Consider the following 18,611-nt stretch of genomic DNA (forward strand, 5'->3'; position numbering starts at 1 on the left):
CCACAGCGCCACTTCAGGCGGGAACTGACCTGAACCACAGCCAGGGTTGGAACCTGTTTGGAACCCGAAAACACCCCTGAAAAGTGCCCACAGTCACACTCAAACTGAGGTTCTTAACAAAGTGACACAAAACATAAGAATGTCATTTAATTTCCATTCAATAATACTTCATTAATCCCAAAAATGTGAATATTTTTTGCCAAAAAAAAAAATCAACAGCAGTTGTTCTAAAACATTTGTTTAAAGTTATCTCTGAGGGAAGGAAGGACTTCCTGAACTGTTCAGAAGCCCCAGACTGAACACACAGGGTGAACAGAATTATTATCAGATACAAAGAGATGGAATTATCTCACAAAAAAAGAACAAAACAACCGGTTTGGGCTGGCAGGTCAGAATGTCTGTGACTGTAACTTGGTGCTTTCCACTTGTTTTTATTTTGAAATGTGGAAAATATTAAAAGCTGTTCCATATAATGGTTTGAACCACAGGAATGAAACAACTTTTATGTCTCAGACCTGAAACTTCCAATGAAATCACACATCTTTTTCAAAGAAAGGTTTTAGCTTTTCTTCCACTGAATAATGCACCTTCTCTGGTTAAAAAGATTCCCACGAAGAGAGGAAAACCATCTTAGTCCAAATGCATCCAATTAATCTGATACAGAAACACTTCTGAGGCTTTGACATACAGTTATATTTTACTAGAATAAGACATTAAAAGTAAGTAATCTATCCATGGTGGTGTGTTTCTTCTTCTGTTGCTCTTTTCCAGGGTGTGAGAACTATAAAAACTATAATAACACATTAAACTGGACACCAGATACTTGGATAGATGTGATGGGTGGTTAAGAATATTTCTGTCCCATAATCAGGAAGCTGTGGGCGGTAAAACAACAGGTTTTATTTCTCAGAATGTTCCCCTTATTCTTCAGCCTCAGCTGAATGTTTAACATGACGTCCTGCAGATGGCAGCATTACAGCATATAAACTTAGTTGTTTTTCAGTCGAAGAGCTTAAAGTACATCAAATATTGTGATGAGACAGTTTTACCTACAGATGGATTCTAAAAACATTTTTTACAAGTTTATTTATTTTCTAATGAAATACAATTAAAAACATTTCATCGGGCCTCTTTTACACAGGTACAGATCATGAATGTGCATCAGTGTTATATTGACTTTTATACTTTGTAAATTAATATTTTAATACTTTTAATAGTGACATTTAATACCAAAATTGATTGTAATTGATTAATGCAGATTTAGAATTAAAGTGGAAAGAATGAAGAAACAAACTGAAATGTAACTCAGATTTGAACAATCGGAGATAGAACGGCTCCAACAGGAACATTTACACCATTTACATCTAATCTGAATCTGAATCTGGTTTTGTATCTCGTTAAATGTTCTAAAACTGTAAAAATCTCTCTTATGATTTGATGCAGCTCTAACAGGAACATTTACAGCATTGACACCACCCAAACTGAAGGTTATTCGCTGTACCTGGTCAGGCGTTTGGTGTCAGGTGAGGGAGAGAGTCCATGGTGGAACATTTTAGCTCCTTCCACATGAAATCAGTTAGATTAAATTGAAGTGTTGTCATGTGACCTTTCCTTTACAATTTACCACCTGCATTTTAATTGGTTTGATCCTGGAAAAATAAAAAATACTGATGACTCATCCTGTTGTTGAGGCCTGTATCCGTTTGGTATCCAATTAAACAATTTCTAAAAATTTGTAACATTACAAAAGTTGTTGGGAAATGGTAGGCGGGGCCCATTTCCTTTACTAATAAATAAATATACCTAAAACTACAATAATAAAAAGTTTAAATGCAGTAATTAACGGTTCACATGCATTACTGCGAGTTACGCTGTGCACATCTCTGGCTTGGTCCATTACTGCTGGTGAGAAAGCATTGTTTGCTAGCATCTGCTGCTAACTTACAGCTAACTTACCGCTAACTTACAGCTAACTGCTAACTTACTGCTAACCTACAGCTAACTGCTAACTTACAGCTAGCTGCTAATTTACTGCTAACTGCTAACTTACTGCTAACCTACAGCTAACTGCTAACTTACTGCTAACCTACAGCTAACTGCTAACTTACAGCTAACTGCTAACTTGCAGCTAGCTGCTAATTTATTGCTAACCTACAGCTAACTGCTAACCTACAGCTAACCGCTAATTTATTGCTAACCTACAGCTAACTGCTAACCTACAGCTAACTGCTAACTTACAGCTAACTGCTAACTTGCAGCTAGCTGCTAATTTATTGCTAACCTACAGCTAACTGCTAACCTACAGCTAACTGCTAACTCACAGCTAACTGCTAACCTGTTTCCCTCTGGGATCAGTAACTATCTGTATCTATAGAGCTGGAGTGTTTCTGACTGCAGGAACAGCTTCATTCTGTCTGTGTTTCTGCATTAAATCAGCAGCTGTCCAGATGTTGATGAGGTAACGCAGGTAAACACACCTGAACTCTCCTCAGCAGCATGACAGAAACTGACCTTTCACCATCGTCCTGTTGAGGCCTCGATGGTTGAACCTCTCTGGCAGCTCATTGACTCCAGTTCAAACTGATATAATTCCACAGTTTAGGCAGGGAGAGTCTCTTTCTGTTCAAAAATGTCTTCCTTCCCCTTGGTTAGTTCAGTCATTGTCATGGTGAGGAGAAGCAAACCCAGGAGGGGAAGGGGGGGGCTCCAAACAGCCTGGTCTCAGCAGATATGTGGACCTCTCATAAGACCTCAGTAAATTGTGTCAACTTGTTAAAAGGACAGAATGTGCCACTGGTTCATCTCTCAGGGAACAGCACCAATGACAGTGAAACTAAGTGAAACTAAGTGAAACTTAGTGAAACTAAGTTAGGTTGCAGCCTGTCCTCCAAACACCGAGCGGTCCAGCAGTCTGACAGCATGTATCAGATTCATTTGGTGTTAGCATGCTAAAATGTTCTAAAACTGTCCACTTTGTGTCTCATTTTGACACGTGTCACTGTATCCGAATTATAAGATAATTCAACACAAATGTGAGCTTTCCCACATGCTTATAGACACTCAGGCTTGTGTCGCCTCTTTTACTTTGGAGTTGAGTCCCATCAGGTCTTCTATGTTGTTCTGTCTCTCTGTTCCAGCTCGTCTTTTACTGACTGATGTCTTTTACTGACTGATGTCTTTTACTGACTGATGTCTTTTACTGACTGATGTCTTTTACTGACTTTACTTACTAACTTTGGTCAGACTTGCTTTTAAATGTTCTGCAGAACTGGAAGAAACACAAACATACGCTCGCAGCAGGTTCCTGCTGTCAGGCTTTGCTTCTTTTGGATATTCACTTCATGCTGATGAAACTGGGATCAGACATATAATCACATTTCATATCATACATTCAGATAAATGTGTTTGTCTGAATTTCATTTGAAGTTGATTCTTGGAAAAAAGGGAAAGTGACACCGTTGGGGAACTCCAGGCTAGAAGACAGATCACCTGCAGTGTTGCATGCTGGACAGTTTTTATGATGTATAAACAACCATCAGAGTCTCCTTACAGTGGAAATATGAAAATAATCCAGAATAACACAGTAGAAAAGACTTTAGTGCCAGTCACAAGGCTAATATAATGGCTCTGTTCTACACTGAATTACACTGAAGGTCAATTTCACAAACAAGAAAGTGTTCTAATTCAAACCTAACAGACCACTACACTGACCCAGTTTCTACAATAATCAATCTACTCTGCAATAAGCTCAAGTTATGAACGTTCTCAGTGTGACTAACAGCAGAGTTCTCGTGTCTCATGTTATATCCACACTGGGTAAGGTGCAATAAACACGTAAAATGTCTCAGCTTTAGCTCAGAATCAGGTTCCTTTTAGTGGACAGATTTACTGACGCAGTAAATGAGCATACTGGAGCACTTTAATGCATTAGTTACAATATAATAACATCTTAATATATCATATACACAGAACACAATCGATCACTCACACTGGCCGTTTTCCCTTCAGAATAAAAAGAACCTCTACAGATACAACAAATCTGAATACAGGGTTTATGGTGCTTTGTGGCTGGTAAAAGAAGCTGAACACTAAAACCACCCTCCTGACATTGTGGGGGTCCACCCTGTGATGCTGGCCGTGGAGCCGGATCATTCTGCTGCATGCTGTGGACATCTGATTGGCTCCTGGTTCGTTCCTGAGCATGTTTGTCTGGAACGTGAAGGTGGGGGTCCACGTCCCAGCAGACCAAGTGCTGTGACCGGATAATTCTCTCCACCTGAGTGCTTTTAAAGCTGTGGCTGATGTTCTCCAAAAGATAAAAGTCTGAAGACATGAAGCTGGTCTGAGGAGCTGCTGAAGGTTCAGAGAGCTTCAGAATGAGCAGAGAAGGAAAGAAAGATCATATGAAACGTTCTTCATCAGAACTTAGAAAACACTTCACCTCACCTGGTCAGAACCAGGTTCTGTTGTGTTCCGACTGCTGGTGAGTTTGTGCATCAACACTTCATCATCTTTGGCAGTTCTGACCTCAGGTTCTGACAGATGTGCACGGAGACAAACCGCCAACGTGCACGGTACCATGGCTGCTTTCATCCAGCCGGAGAGCAGGACTCACTCAAAGCTTCAGTCAGAACCTGCAGCTGAGTCAGCACATTACCTGGTTCTGTTCTCCGGTCATGTGCAGAACATCTGGGGACCACCTCCAGAATCAGAACCAAACCCTGAAATTACCACTGACTGTGTGGAAGGCAAACAGCTGACTGACCGGCTGCTAGAATCTGGACCTGGAAGGAAGAGGTCCTGCTCTCTGCTCCATGCACACGGCATCCGGAACATTCCTGTCATATTTACAAATCTGACATCTTTATGGTAGAACTTCAGAGAGAAAACTGGACGAAAGCTGCAACGTCAAAAGAAAAGCTTCTCAAACTAAGAAGTTAAGTTGCAATTTCAGATCATTTTAACTGGTTAAATTTAGCCAGATTCACCTTAATTCTTCTAATATTTTCTGAGAATGACAGAAATACACATTCGTGTTTACAAAAGTCGAAGTTTTATATCATATCACATCATCTCCTGGATATGATATAATCTCTGGGAATATCTGGGATATGATATAATCTCTGGGAATATCTGGGATATGATATAATCTCTGGGAATATCTGGGATATGATGTAATCTCTGGGAATATCTGGGAAATGATGTAATCTCTGGGAATATCTGGGATATGATGTAATCTCTGGGAATATCTGGGATATGATAACATCTCTGGGAATATCTTGGATATGATGTAATCTCTTGGAATATCTGGGATATGATATAATCTCTGGGAATATCTGGAATATGATATAATCTCTGGGAATATCTGGGATATGATGTAATCTCTGGGAATATCTGGGATATGATATCATCTCTGGGAATATCTGGGATATGATGTAATCTCTGGGAATATCTGGGATATGATAACATCTCTGGGAATATCTTGGATATGATAACATCTCTGGGAATATCTGGGATATGATGTAATCTCTGGGAATATCTGGAATATGATATAATCTCTGGGAATATCTGGGATATGATAACATCTCTGGGAATATCTTGGATATGATATAATCTCTGGGAATATCTGGAATATGATAATATCTCTGGGAATATCTGGAATATGATAATATCTCTGGGAATATCTTGGATATGATATCATCTCTGGGAATATCTGGGATATGATGTAATCTCTGGGAATATCTGGGATATGATGTAATCTCTGGGAATATCTGGGATATGATATAATCTCTGGGAATATCTGGGATATGATATAATCTCTGGGAATATCTGGGATATGATGTAATCTCTGGGAATATCTGGGAAATGATGTAATCTCTGGGAATATCTGGGATATGATGTAATCTCTGGGAATATCTGGGATATGATAACATCTCTGGGAATATCTTGGATATGATGTAATCTCTTGGAATATCTGGGATATGATATAATCTCTGGGAATATCTGGAATATGATATAATCTCTGGGAATATCTGGGATATGATGTAATCTCTGGGAATATCTGGGATATGATATCATCTCTGGGAATATCTGGGATATGATGTAATCTCTGGGAATATCTGGGATATGATAACATCTCTGGGAATATCTTGGATATGATAACATCTCTGGGAATATCTGGGATATGATGTAATCTCTGGGAATATCTGGAATATGATATAATCTCTGGGAATATCTGGGATATGATAACATCTCTGGGAATATCTTGGATATGATATAATCTCTGGGAATATCTGGAATATGATAATATCTCTGGGAATATCTGGAATATGATAATATCTCTGGGAATATCTTGGATATGATATCATCTCTGGGAATATCTGGGATATGATGTAATCTCTGGGAATATCTGGGATATGATGTAATCTCTGGGAATATCTGGGATATGATGTAATCTCTGGGAATATCTGGAATATGATGTAATCTCTGGGAATATCTGGGATATGATGTAATCTCTGGGAATATCTTGGATATGATGTAATCTCTGGGAATATCTGGGATATGATATAATCTCTGGGAATATCTGGGATATGATATAATCTCTGGGAATATCTGGAATATGATATAATCTCTGGGAATATCTGGGATATGATAACATCTCTGGGAATATCTGGAATATGATATAATCTCTGGGAATATCTGGGATATGATGTAATCTCTGGGAATATCTGGGATATGATGTAATCTCTGGGAATATCTGGGATATGATGTAATCTCTGGGAATATCTGGGATATGATATAATCTCTGGGAATATCTGGGATATGATATAATCTCTGGGAATATCTGGGATATGATATAATCTCTGGGAATATCTGGAATATGATATAATCTCTGGGAATATCTGGGATATGATATAATCTCTGGGAATATCTGGGATATGATATAATCTCTGGGAATATCTGGGATATGATATAATCTCTGGGAATATCTGGAATATGATGTAATCTCTGGGAATATCTGGGATATGATAACATCTCTGGGAATATCTGGGATATGATAACATCTCTGGGAATATCTGGGATATGATGTAATCTCTGGGAATATCTGGGATATGATGTAATCTCTGGGAATATCTGGAATATGATGTAATCTCTGGGAATATCTGGGATATGATAACATCTCTGGGAATATCTGGGATATGATAACATCTCTGGGAATATCTGGGATATGATGTAATCTCTGGGAATATCTGGGATATGATGTAATCTCTGGGAATATCTGGGATATGATATAATCTCTGGGAATATCTGGAATATGATGTAATCTCTGGGAATATCTGGGATATGATATCATCTCTGGGAATATCTGGGATATGATATCATCTCTGGGAATATCTGGGATATGATATCATCTCTGGGAATATCTGGGATATGATATCATCTCTGGGAATATCTGGGATATGATATCATCTCTGGGAATATCTGGGATGTGGTCACAATCAGAGCAGAAACAGCTGGTGATGTCATTTTATCCTGATGAGCATCAAATCTTTAAAAAAACAAATGTTTCCATTCATATTTTGTTCTTCACCTTTTCTAAGAAAAAGATGGAAACCATGCTGGTGTTGATAAAATGAATAATTATCATTGTTCTGGGATCTTTTTGTACGATTAAGGAGCATCTGAAGCAGCCGGTACTGAAAACATTTATATTCTACAGCATAAAACATTTTAAACTGATCAAATCCACCTTTTCTGATGTGCTAAAGCTGCTCGTGTGACGCAGCTGTTAGCGACCAGGAACAGAGGTGGAGTTTATCCGTATCAACCCTGAGAGCAGCAGAGCGGCCGCTTTCTGCTTCCTGATGTTGATGCTGAACAAAGCTTCAGCTCCACGGACCAGTCTGAGCTGGTTCACAGGGACACTGCTGGTTGGTTCCCACCATTTCAACTTTGTGTGAACAGAACTAATCCGTAACAATCCCACATGCTGTGATCCTCCTCTGTGAGGCTCTGCAATAACGTTTCCAGGAGAAGTGTTTTTATCCACATTCGTGTTGCCCCGTTGTCTTCTGACTACAAACAGAGAGTCTGAATATGGTTTTGTGTCGCGTTAAATGTTCTAAAACTGTAAAAATCTTTCTCATGATTTGATGTGATTTTTAAAGCAGCAACTTTAGTCCAGAAGTTCTCCTTCTAACCTCTCACTTAGAAAACATTTTAAAACTTGTAAAATTACATTTGGTGACTTTATTTTTACACATCAGCACAACTTTTTCTCAAAATATCTTCATGTTTGGTACAAAGTAAAACAGAAACTAAATCCCTATCAGCTAGAAACAAACATTAAAATGCCTTCATGTAGCCTCAGAGTGCAGTCAGCGTGGCGGGGGGGCGGTGGCAGTAAACCTGGGCGTGTTCAGCGGTCCAGGTTGAGCAGCAGGCTCGGCAGCGTCTTCGGGTCAATCTGAGGCAGCAGCCAAAAGGAGTAAAGAAGCAGCCACAGCAGCAGGAGCAGGTAGAGCTCCCAGTTCTCACCAAACCTACAAACACACAGTTCATGGGTCGTAAAGCAACATGATCTGCTCAAACTGTAGAGAAATCATCCATTTCTGACCAAAGAAAGATAAAATCAGAATAAAAGAAATAGAAAATATCAATAAGGATTTAGGAAGCCAAAGAAACACATGCCTGCTGCCCATATCTGCTCTGCTGGATACTACACTGCGTCTTAAAGGCTCTCACTGTGGGTTATGTGCACACAGCCAAGTGCATGAGATAAATCAATGAAAGCAGACACATTAAATTTCCCGAGAACGACTTCCTTCCCTCCTGCACAGATAAAAATGTTCCCTCCAACAAGACTTGTGTCTCGACAGTCTAATGAAACACAGTCAGAGCAGCTGAAGGTTGCCCGTTAGCACGCTGATCTGAGACATCAGACCGTTTGGCTTTCTACGCTCAGGTGTGAACCAGTATTCAGAGAAAACTGTCCTGGCATCTGGTCCTGAACACATGACCAGTATTCAGAGAAAACTGTCCTGGCATCTGGTCCTGAACACATGACCAGTATTCAGAGAAAACTGTCCTGGCATCTGGTCCTGAACACATGACCAGTATTCAGAGAAAACTGTCCTGGCATCTGGTCCTGAACACATGACCAGTATTCAGAGAAAACTGTCCTGGCATCTGGTCCTGAACACATGACCAGTATTCAGAGAAAACTGTCCTGGCATCTGGTCCTGAACACATGACCAGTATTCAGAGAAAACTGTCCTGGCATCTGGTCCTGAACACATGACCAGTATTCAGAGAAAACTGTCCTGGTATCTGGTCCTGAACACATGACCAGTATTCAGAGAAAACTGTCCTGGCATCTGGTCCTGAACACATGACCAGTATTCAGAGAAAACTGTCCTGGCATCTGGTCCTGAACACATGACCAGTATTCAGAGAAAACTGTCCTGGCATCTGGTCCTGAACACATGACCAGTATTCAGAGAAAACTGTCCTGGCATCTGGTCCTGAACACATGACCAGTATTCAGAGAAAACTGTCCTGGCATCTGGTCCTGAACACATGACCAGTATTCAGAGAAAACTGTCCTGGCATCTGGTCCAGGTTCACCATCAGGTATGAATCACTGGAGTTAGGAGAAAATTCTTACCAAAAATCATCGTGGCAAGCTTTTCTGGGCGTCGCCCTCTGATGGTCCTGTGAGTTTAAAAAGAACAGACACACTCTTACTATACAGCAGAAATCATCAGAGGAGAGCAGGAAGTGGAGCCTCAAACGCACCGTGTGCTCAGTGAGGCGAGCGCCCTTCCTGTGACGGAGAACCGGAGGGATCTGGATCTCATCTGCTCTGCTGGAACTTCCTGAGCTCCTCCTGATAAAACAAAAATCCATCAGCTCAGGTCTAAACAGGAGAAGACAGACCATCAGAGGATCCTGGACATCATGTTAATGTGAAAAAGCACAGAGCAGAAACAGAACCATGAGGCCTGATGTCTAAAAGTCTGCATTAACACTTTAATTCCACCATGAACGGAGCTAAGCTGTGATGTAGTAATTAACTGAAGCCCATTAATGTGTGTCTCCTGTCTCTGAGCTGCAGTGTTTCACAGATATGTGTTCAGGAGAAGCTCTCTGACAGTCACAGGCTTACCTCTCAGACTCCAGGCTTCCTCCAGCATCATCCTGCAGCCCCACGATGGTCACCCCACACAGCACACACTGCTCCTGGGAAGCAGGCGAGTCCTCGGACTCCTCGCTGGTCTGCCTGATCGCCTGAGGCAGGAGGAGAGAAAACGATCGGCAGCTTGGTAACAAACAGGAAAGAAGGAGTCAGACTCCGCTTGGAGTCACACGATGACCTTCACCGTGGATCTTCAGGGTTTCTGAGAATGAATCTCAAAGAGTTGGTGGGCCTTAAAAAGATTAACTGTGTGATTAACTTTATATCCCCAGAAAATTCTCAGGCAGAGGGTCAGAACCTTCAGAAGAAAAGCTAGTTCTGTTTGAAACAGGGTTCTGTGTCAGACAGGGTTCTGTGTCAAACAGGGTTCTGTATCAGACAGGGTTCTGTTTGAAACAGGGTTCTGTTCAGACAGGGTTCTATTTCAGACAGATTTCCTTTCAGACAGGGTTCTGTGTCAAACAGGGTTCTATTTCAGACAGGGTTCTGTGTGAAACAGGGTTCTATTTCAGACAGGGTTCTGTTTCAGACAGGGTTCTGTATCAGACATGGTTCTGTGTCAAACAGGGTTCTGTGTCAAACAAGGTTCTGTTTCAAACAGGGTTCTGTATCAGACGGGGTTCTGTTTGAAACAGGGTTCTGTGTCAAAAAGGGTTGTGTGTCAAACAGGGTTCTGTTTCAAACAGGGTTCTGTATCAGACAGGGTTCTGTTTGAAACAGGGTTCTGTGTCAGACAGGGTTCTGTTTCAGACAGGGTTCTGTGTCAAACAGGGTTCTGTGTCAAACAGGGTTCTGTTTAAAACAGGGTTCTGTGTCAGACAGGGTTCTGTGTCAGACAGGGTTCCGTTCAGACAGGGTTCTATTTCAGACAGGGTTCTGTTTCAAACAGGGTTCTGTATCAGACAGGGTTCTGTATCAGACAGATTTCCTTTCAGACAGGGTTCTGTGTCAGACAGGGTTCTGTTCATACAGGGTTCTGTTCAGACAGATTTCCTTTCAGACAGGGTTCTGTGTCAGACAGGGTTCTGTTTCAGACAGGGTTCTATTTCATACAGGGTTCTGTTCAGACAGATTTCCTTTCAGACAGGGTTCTGTGTCAAACAGGGTTCTGTTTCAGACAGGGTTCTATTTCATACAGGGTTCTGTTCAGACAGACTTCCTTTCAGACAGGGTTCTGTGTCAGACAGGGTTCTATTTCAGACAGGGTTCTGTTTGAAACAGGGTTCTTTTCATACAGGGTTCTGTTCAGACAGATTTCCTTTCAGACAGGGTTCTGTGTCAGACAGGGTTCTATTTCAGACAGGGTTCTGTTCAGACAGATTTCCTTTCAGACAGGGTTCTGTGTCAGACAGGGTTCTATTTCAGACAGGGTTCTATTTCAGACAGGGTTCTGTTTGAAACAGGGTTCTGTTCATACAGGGTTCTGTTCAGACAGATTTCCTTTCAGACAGGGTTCTGTATCAGACAGGGTTCTTTATCAGACAGGGTTCTGTTTAAAACAGGGTTCTGTATCAGACAGGGTTCGGTATCAGACAGGGTTCTGTATCAGACAGGGTTCTGTTTCAAACAGGGTTCTGTTTCAATCAGGGTTCTTTATCAGACAGGGTTCTGTTTAAAACAGGGTTCTGTATCAGACAGGGTTCTGTGTCAGACAGGGTTCTGTGTCAGACAGGGTTCTGTTCAGACAGGGTTCTATTTCAGACAGGGTTCTGTTCAGACAGGGTTCTGTTCAGACAGATTTCCTTTCAGACAGGGTTCTGTTTCAAACAGGGTTCTGTATCAGACAGGGTTCTGTATCAGACAGGGTTCTGTTTAAAACAGGGTTCTATTTCAGACAGGGTTCTATTTCAGACAGGGTTCTGTTTGAAACAGGGTTCTGTTCAGACAGGGTTCTGTTCAGACAGGGTTCTGTATCAGACAGGGTTCTGTTCAGACAGGGTTCTGTTTAAAACAGGGTTCTGTATCAGACAGGGTTCTGTATCAGACAGGGTTCTGTTTCAGACAGGGTTCTGTATCAGACAGGGTTCTGTTTCAGACAGGGTTCTGTTTCAATCAGGGTTCTTTATCAGACAGGGTCCTGTTTAAAACAGGGTTCTGTATCAGACAGGGTTCTGTGTCAGACAGGGTTCTGTTTCAATCAGGGTTCTTTATCAGACAGGGTTCTGTTTAAAACAGGGTTCTGTATCAGACAGGGTTCTATTTCAGACAGGGTTCTGTTCAGACAGGGTTCTGTATCAGACAGGGTTCTGTTCAGACAGATTTCCTTTCAGACAGGGTTCTGTTTAAAACAGGGTTCTGTATCAGACAGGGTTCTGTATCAGACAGGGTTCTATTTCAGACAGGGTTCTGTTCAGACAGGGTTCTGTATCAGACAGGGTTCTGTTCAGACAGGGTTCTATTTCAGACAGGGTTCTATTTCAGACAGGGTTCTGTTTCAATCAGGGTTCTTTATCAGACAGGGTTCTGTTTCAATCAGGGTTCTGTATCAGACAGGGTTCTGTGTCAGACAGGGTTCTGTTCAGACAGGGTTCTGTATCACACAGGGTTCTATTTCAGACAGGGTTCTGTTCAGACAGATTTCCTTTCAGACAGGGTTCTGTGTCAAACAGGGTTCTGTTCGAAAAAGGGTTCTTTATCAGACAGGGTTCTTTATCAGACAGGGTTCCGTATCAGACAGGGTTCTGTGTCAGACAGGGTTCTATTTCAGAAAGGGTTCTATTTCAGACAGGGTTCTGTTTGAAACAGGGTTCTGTATCAGACAGGGTTCTGTATCAGACAGGGTTCTGTATCAGACAGGGTTCTGTTTAAAACAGGGTTCTGTATCAGACAGGGTTCTGTTTCAGACAGGGTTCTATTTCAGACAGGGTTCTGTTCAGACAGGGTTCTGTATCAGACAGGGTTCTGTTCAGACAGGGTTCTATTTCAGACAGGGTTCTGTTCAGACAGATTTCCTTTCAGACAGGGTTCTGTTTCAAACAGGGTTCTGTATCAGACAGGGTTCTTTATCAGACAGGGTTCTGTTTAAAACAGGGTTCTGTATCAGACAGGGTTCGGTATCAGACAGGGTTCTGTATCAGACAGGGTTCTGTTTCAAACAGGGTTCTGTTTCAATCAGGGTTCTTTATCAGACAGGGTTCTGTTTAAAACAGGGTTCTGTATCAGACAGGGTTCTGTGTCAGACAGGGTTCTGTTCAGACAGGGTTCTATTTCAGACAGGGTTCTGTTCAGACAGATGTCCTTTCAGACAGGGTTCTGTGTCAAACAGGGTTCTGTTTCAATCAGGGTTCTTTATCAGACAGGGTTCTGTTTAAAACAGGGTTCTGTATCAGACAGGGTTCTGTGTCAGACAGGGTTCTGTGTCAGACAGGGTTCTGTATCAGACAGTGTTCTATTTCAGACAGGGTTCTATTTCAGACAGGGTTCTGTTCAGACAGGGTTCTGTTCAGACAGATTTCCTTTCAGACAGGGTTCTGTTTCAAACAGGGTTCTGTATCAGACAGGGTTCTGTATCAGACAGGGTTCTGTTTAAAACAGGGTTCTGTATCAGACAGGGTTCTGTTTCAGACAGGGTTCTATTTCAGACAGGGTTCTGTTCAGACAGGGTTCTGTATCAGACAGGGTTCTGTTCAGACAGGGTTCTATTTCAGACAGGGTTCTGTTCAGACAGATTTCCTTTCAGACAGGGTTCTGTTTCAAACAGGGTTCTGTATCAGACAGGGTTCTATTTCAGACAGGGTTCTATTTCAGACAGGGTTCTGTTTCAATCAGGGTTCTGTTTCAATCAGGGTTCTTTATCAGACAGGGTTCTGTTTCAATCAGGGTTCTGTATCAGACAGGGTTCTTTGTCAGACAGGGTTCTGTTCAGACAGGGTTCTGTATCACACAGGGTTCTATTTCAGACAGGGTTCTGTTCAGACAGATTTCCTTTCAGACAGGGTTCTGTGTCAAACAGGGTTCTGTTTGAAAAAGGGTTCTTTATCAGACAGGGTTCTGTTCAGACAGATTTCCTTTCAGACAGGGTTCTGTTTGAAACAGGGTTCTGTATCAGACAGGGTTCTGTGTCAAACAGGGTTCTGTTCAGACAGATTTCCTTTCAGACAGGGTTCTGTTTGAATCAGGGTTCTGTATCAGACAGGGTTCTGTTCAGACAGATTTCCTTTCAGACAGGGTTCTGTGTCAGACAGGGTTCTGTGTCAAACAGGGTTCTGTTTGAAAAAGGGTTCTTTATCAGACAGGGTTCTGTTCAGACAGATTTCCTTTCAGACATGGTTCTGTTTGAAAAAGGGTTCTTTATCAGACAGGGTTCTGTTCAGACAGATTTCCTTTCAGACATGGTTCTGTTTGAAACAGGGTTCTGTATCAGACAGGGTTCTGTTTGAAACAGGGTTCTGTATCAGACAGGGTTCTATTTCAGACAGGGTTCTGTATTAGACAGGGTTCTGTTCAGACAGGGTTCTATTTCAGACAGGGTTCTGTATCAGACAGATTTCCTTTCAGACAGGGTTCTGTTTGAAACAGGGTTCTGTGTCAGATATTGTTCTGTTTGAAACAGGGTTCTGTATCAGACAGGGTTCTATTTCAGACAGGGTTCTGTTTGAAACAGGGTTCTGTATCAGATATTGTTCTGTTTGAAACAGGGTTCTGTATCAGACAGGGTTCTATTTCAGACAGGGTTCTATTTCAGACAGGGTTCTGTTTAAAACAGGGTTCTGTATCAGACAGGGTTCTGTGTCAAACAGGGTTCTGTATCAGACAGGGTTCTGTTTAAAACAGGGTTCTGTATCAGACAGGGTTCTATTTGAAACAGGGTTCTGTTTGAAACAGGGTTCTGTATCAGACAGGGTTCTGTATCAGACAGGGTTCTATTTGAAACAGGGTTCTGTATCAGATATTGTTCTGTTCAGACAGGATACTATAGGATGTTTTTTGGGGGCTAAATTCTACCAACGTCTTACTCCTGACTTTAATCTGGACACCAGTAATGATGCTTTGTCTCATCAGAACCGGGCCTTTGTCCCAACATCCTTTCTTTGTGCAATATCACTGTGATCCATTCAGAACCTCAAAGCCATCAAGAACGTAAAGACGCTGACCTTTATGTGCGCCTGATCTTCCATCATGTCCCCTCTGAACTCTTCATCCTGCAGGTCCGGTTCTTGGTCCTCTGAGGCCGGCGCTGGTTGGAGTGCAGAGACGCTCAGAACCGAAGGCCACCTCTGAATGTCGGTGTCAGAAGGCTCCGTAAACACGGGCTCCTCTTTGTCAGGGTAGAACAGATCCATGGGTTCCACCGGGTCACCAACGAGATCCTCTGTGGAAGAACTCTGATCTGAGTAAAACGGGTTCAGGGTTCTGGATCCACTCTCTGGTTCAGAACACTCCGCTATCTGACCGTTCAGTTTCAAGGTGTCTGGATCCAGAGAGTTCTGCTGGATGCCGACCGCCTCCGTGTCAGAACAGGCATCAGTGGGTCGGTCCTGGTGTCCATCAGAACCCTGGTTCATCTCTTCTTCAGGATTCAGAGGCTGAGCAGAAAGACCCTGTGCTGTGAGGTCACTTCCCACCTGAGAATCATCAGCAGAACCACCCGCCTGCTTGTCGTCATGTTTGTCTGGACCACTCACTGGTTCTGGGGGTGTTCTCGTCAAGTCTTCCGACAGCTGCTCCACCGTGCTGACGTGGTTCAGTCCCTCTGGACCTTGGGTTCTGCTGACCTGCTCAGCCACCGCCTCTTCGTCCGGCTCCTCTGAGATGGAGATCAGAGGGATAGTCAGACCCGGTTGGGATACTGCTGAAGATGAGCTGCTGCTTTCTTCATCCCTGGAATGGTCTTTGTTTGGTGTCTCTATGCCTCTGTCATCCCTTTCCTTTAAAGATTCCTCTGCTTCATCTGGACCAGAACCCGTTTCCTGGCTGTCAGAGTTCTTTCTCTGTCCGCCTTGCTCCCCTTCAGCCCACTCTTCCTCTCTGTAAGGACTCTCTGCAGCACCATCTTCTTCATCAGGTGCTTGTAGAGCTGTGGAGGGGCCCGATTGAACCTGGTTCGGTTGATCAGATTCCAGATCTTCAGCTCCAGAGCAAATCAGAACCTCTGTCTCACAGAGTGTAGAAGAAGGTTCTGGTTCTGTGAGCTTTTTGTCTTTTTGAGGTGGACTTACATCCTTCTGTTCCGAGTCCATCTCAGTTGGATTGTTCCTCTCTCTTAGATCAGGTTCTGGTTCTGTTCCCAGGTCCTGGTTCTGGTTATCCAGGTCCTGGTTCCTTTCAGACTGGCCATGGATTCCATCCCGTGCGCTCTTCAGCGAGCACATCTCTTCTTCTGTGCATGACCCAGTCATGGACTGCTCATCAGGAGCTCGGTCCTCCAAAGAAGAGTTGAATCCTTCATCGAGCGGGGTCACCTCCACCGGTGTGGCCCGGTACACATCCCAGGCCGACTCACTGTCACACAGAGACCCATCACTGTGACTCTCACAGAACCTCTCAGGCATCAGCTCGCTCTCCATCCAGGAGTCCGGCGAGTTGATCGCAGAGTCACTGATTACCGACTCATGTGACTGCTGGGGGGAGTCCTGCTCTGTGGCAGCCACATGCACGCTGCTGGAGACTTCGTCCATGTGGGCGGAGTCCTGCTCTGTGGCAGTCACATGCACGCTGCTGGAGGCATCGTCCATGTGGGGGGAGTCCTGCTCTGTGGCAGCCACATGCACGCTGCTGGAGGCATCGTCCATGTGGGGGGAGTCTGTAAGAAAGTCTTCGCTGGACCAGGAGCGAGCAGCAACCACCCTGAGGCGTGGTGACAGGACGCTTCTGTCCTCTGACACGGAGGAGATCAGGATCTTTGGTGGTGGCGGTTCCTTCTGGAACATGGAGCATCGCCCCCTCAGGCTGTGGGCGCCGTTCCTCCCGTGGTCCGAGTCCCTGTCACGGAAGTTGAGTCGGCCCATGGAGACGCTTCGTTCGATGAGCTGGCGGGACTCCTCCGGCTGGCAGACAAACACAGAGGTTAACACATCTTCATCGCTACAGCTGACAGCATCGTACCGTGCACATCCTACCTCCTCTATGCCAGGGAAGTGCTCCAGGAACTGGGAAACATACATGATGATGGACTGCTCGTCCGGTGTGTTGATGGCCACATCTAAACAGGTAAAAACCAGAGGAGTTCACAGGTGAATTAGCAGAGGGGTTAAAACAGGGCTAATACAGAGAGCCGCTGAGCTTAAACCAACAGGTGTTTGACCTAAGACTGTCTCATCTGGACATCTCAATAAGACCTCAGGAAATAATGTAAAACTGTTAAAAAGGGCAGAATATGTCCCCTTTAAGAATAGAACAGTAATAACTTCTAGACTAGCGCTGGTTAAACATTTTGGGCTGGAATAGTCAGTTTAACCTGTTCAGACAATAAAGAACCATTCTGGTTCCGTTACCAACATGGGTCAGAACATCACAGGCAGGTGTATGTTACCCTCAGGCTCCAGCAGCCGTGGGATGCCCAGGCTGTAGTGAGCTATTCTGAAGGCCTCCTCTAGATTCTCCCTGGGGCTCCTCAGCAGGGCCTTCCTCATGTCCACCAGACTGGAGTCGATGGACTTGATGACAGCCAGGAAGGCCAGACCACTGGTCCAGCTCTTCCCAAAGTCCTGCACTGCCACGCCGTACCTGTAACATGAGATGTTCTGTCAGAGCAGAGCGGGCCTTGCTGCTCTCAGGCACATTCATGACTTTAAAGAGCTGCTCACTTGCGAGTTCTCTTCTGTATCCACTGCAGCAGCTTCTTGATGGCCTTGCTGTTCTCCCTCATGGCGGTAGCTGCAGACGGCCTCTCCTCTGAGGGCGTGCTACTGTGGGACATGTCGGAGTCTGAGCTGTTGGGGATGGACGAAAGGCTGGAGGAGGACGGGAACTGGCTCCGGATGTTTCCAGTCAGTTCTTTAATCTGGGTGGAGAAGAGAAGGGTTATTTCCACACGCCACCAGTGGCTGATGGGCTGTACCAATATTTATCAGCAGCTGCAGAGTGTCATCACTGTCAGGCCCCGTCATCACTGTCAGGCCCCGTCATCACTGCCAGGCCCCGTCATCACTGCCAGGCCCCGTCATCACTGTCAGGCCTCGTCATCGTGGTCGCTCTGTCAAGCACCGTGGTCTCTCTGTGGTCTCTCTGTCAGGCCTCGTTTTCTCTGTCAGGCCCCGTTATGACTCTGTCAGGCCCCGTCATCGTGGTCGCTCTGTGGTCGCTCTGTCAGGCCCGCGGTTGCTCTGTTGTTTGCGTTGTTGTGAACAGTGTACAGACTTACAGAATAGGAGATTACCTGGAAGAAGAGGATGATGTTCCAGATGAGTCCGAGGATGATGGACGAGTTCCCATCAGCTACATCAGCTGCATCAATACTGACCAGCTTTACCTG

At 43.9% G+C, this 18,611-nt stretch overlaps 1 protein-coding gene across 2 annotated transcripts in view; it reads right to left on the reverse strand.

Moving 5' to 3' along the window:
• Positions 1–6,646: 6,646 nt before the first annotated feature.
• The window catches only part of clmna (calmin a), a 37,584-nt gene continuing 25,619 nt past the window's right edge, over positions 6,647–18,611 (reverse strand). For both annotated transcript variants that reach the window (XM_072364907.1, XM_072364908.1), the window contains exons 5-13: positions 18,516–18,608; positions 17,944–18,140; positions 17,670–17,863; positions 17,257–17,339; positions 15,292–17,184; positions 10,169–10,290; positions 9,799–9,889; positions 9,668–9,714; positions 6,647–8,543 (exon numbers count right to left, since the gene is read on the reverse strand). In XM_072364907.1, the coding sequence (XP_072221008.1) occupies positions 8,420–8,543; positions 9,668–9,714; positions 9,799–9,889; positions 10,169–10,290; positions 15,292–17,184; positions 17,257–17,339; positions 17,670–17,863; positions 17,944–18,140; positions 18,516–18,608 (2,844 nt within the window). In that variant the 3' untranslated portion in view covers positions 6,647–8,419. The remainder of the gene's footprint in view (positions 8,544–9,667; positions 9,715–9,798; positions 9,890–10,168; positions 10,291–15,291; positions 17,185–17,256; positions 17,340–17,669; positions 17,864–17,943; positions 18,141–18,515; positions 18,609–18,611) is intronic.

The sequence above is a fragment of the Leuresthes tenuis genome, unplaced genomic scaffold (assembly GCF_036924035.1).
Source record: "Leuresthes tenuis unplaced genomic scaffold, fLeuTen1.0.hap1 SCAF_15, whole genome shotgun sequence".
Classification (NCBI taxonomy): domain Eukaryota; kingdom Metazoa; phylum Chordata; class Actinopteri; order Atheriniformes; family Atherinopsidae; genus Leuresthes; species Leuresthes tenuis.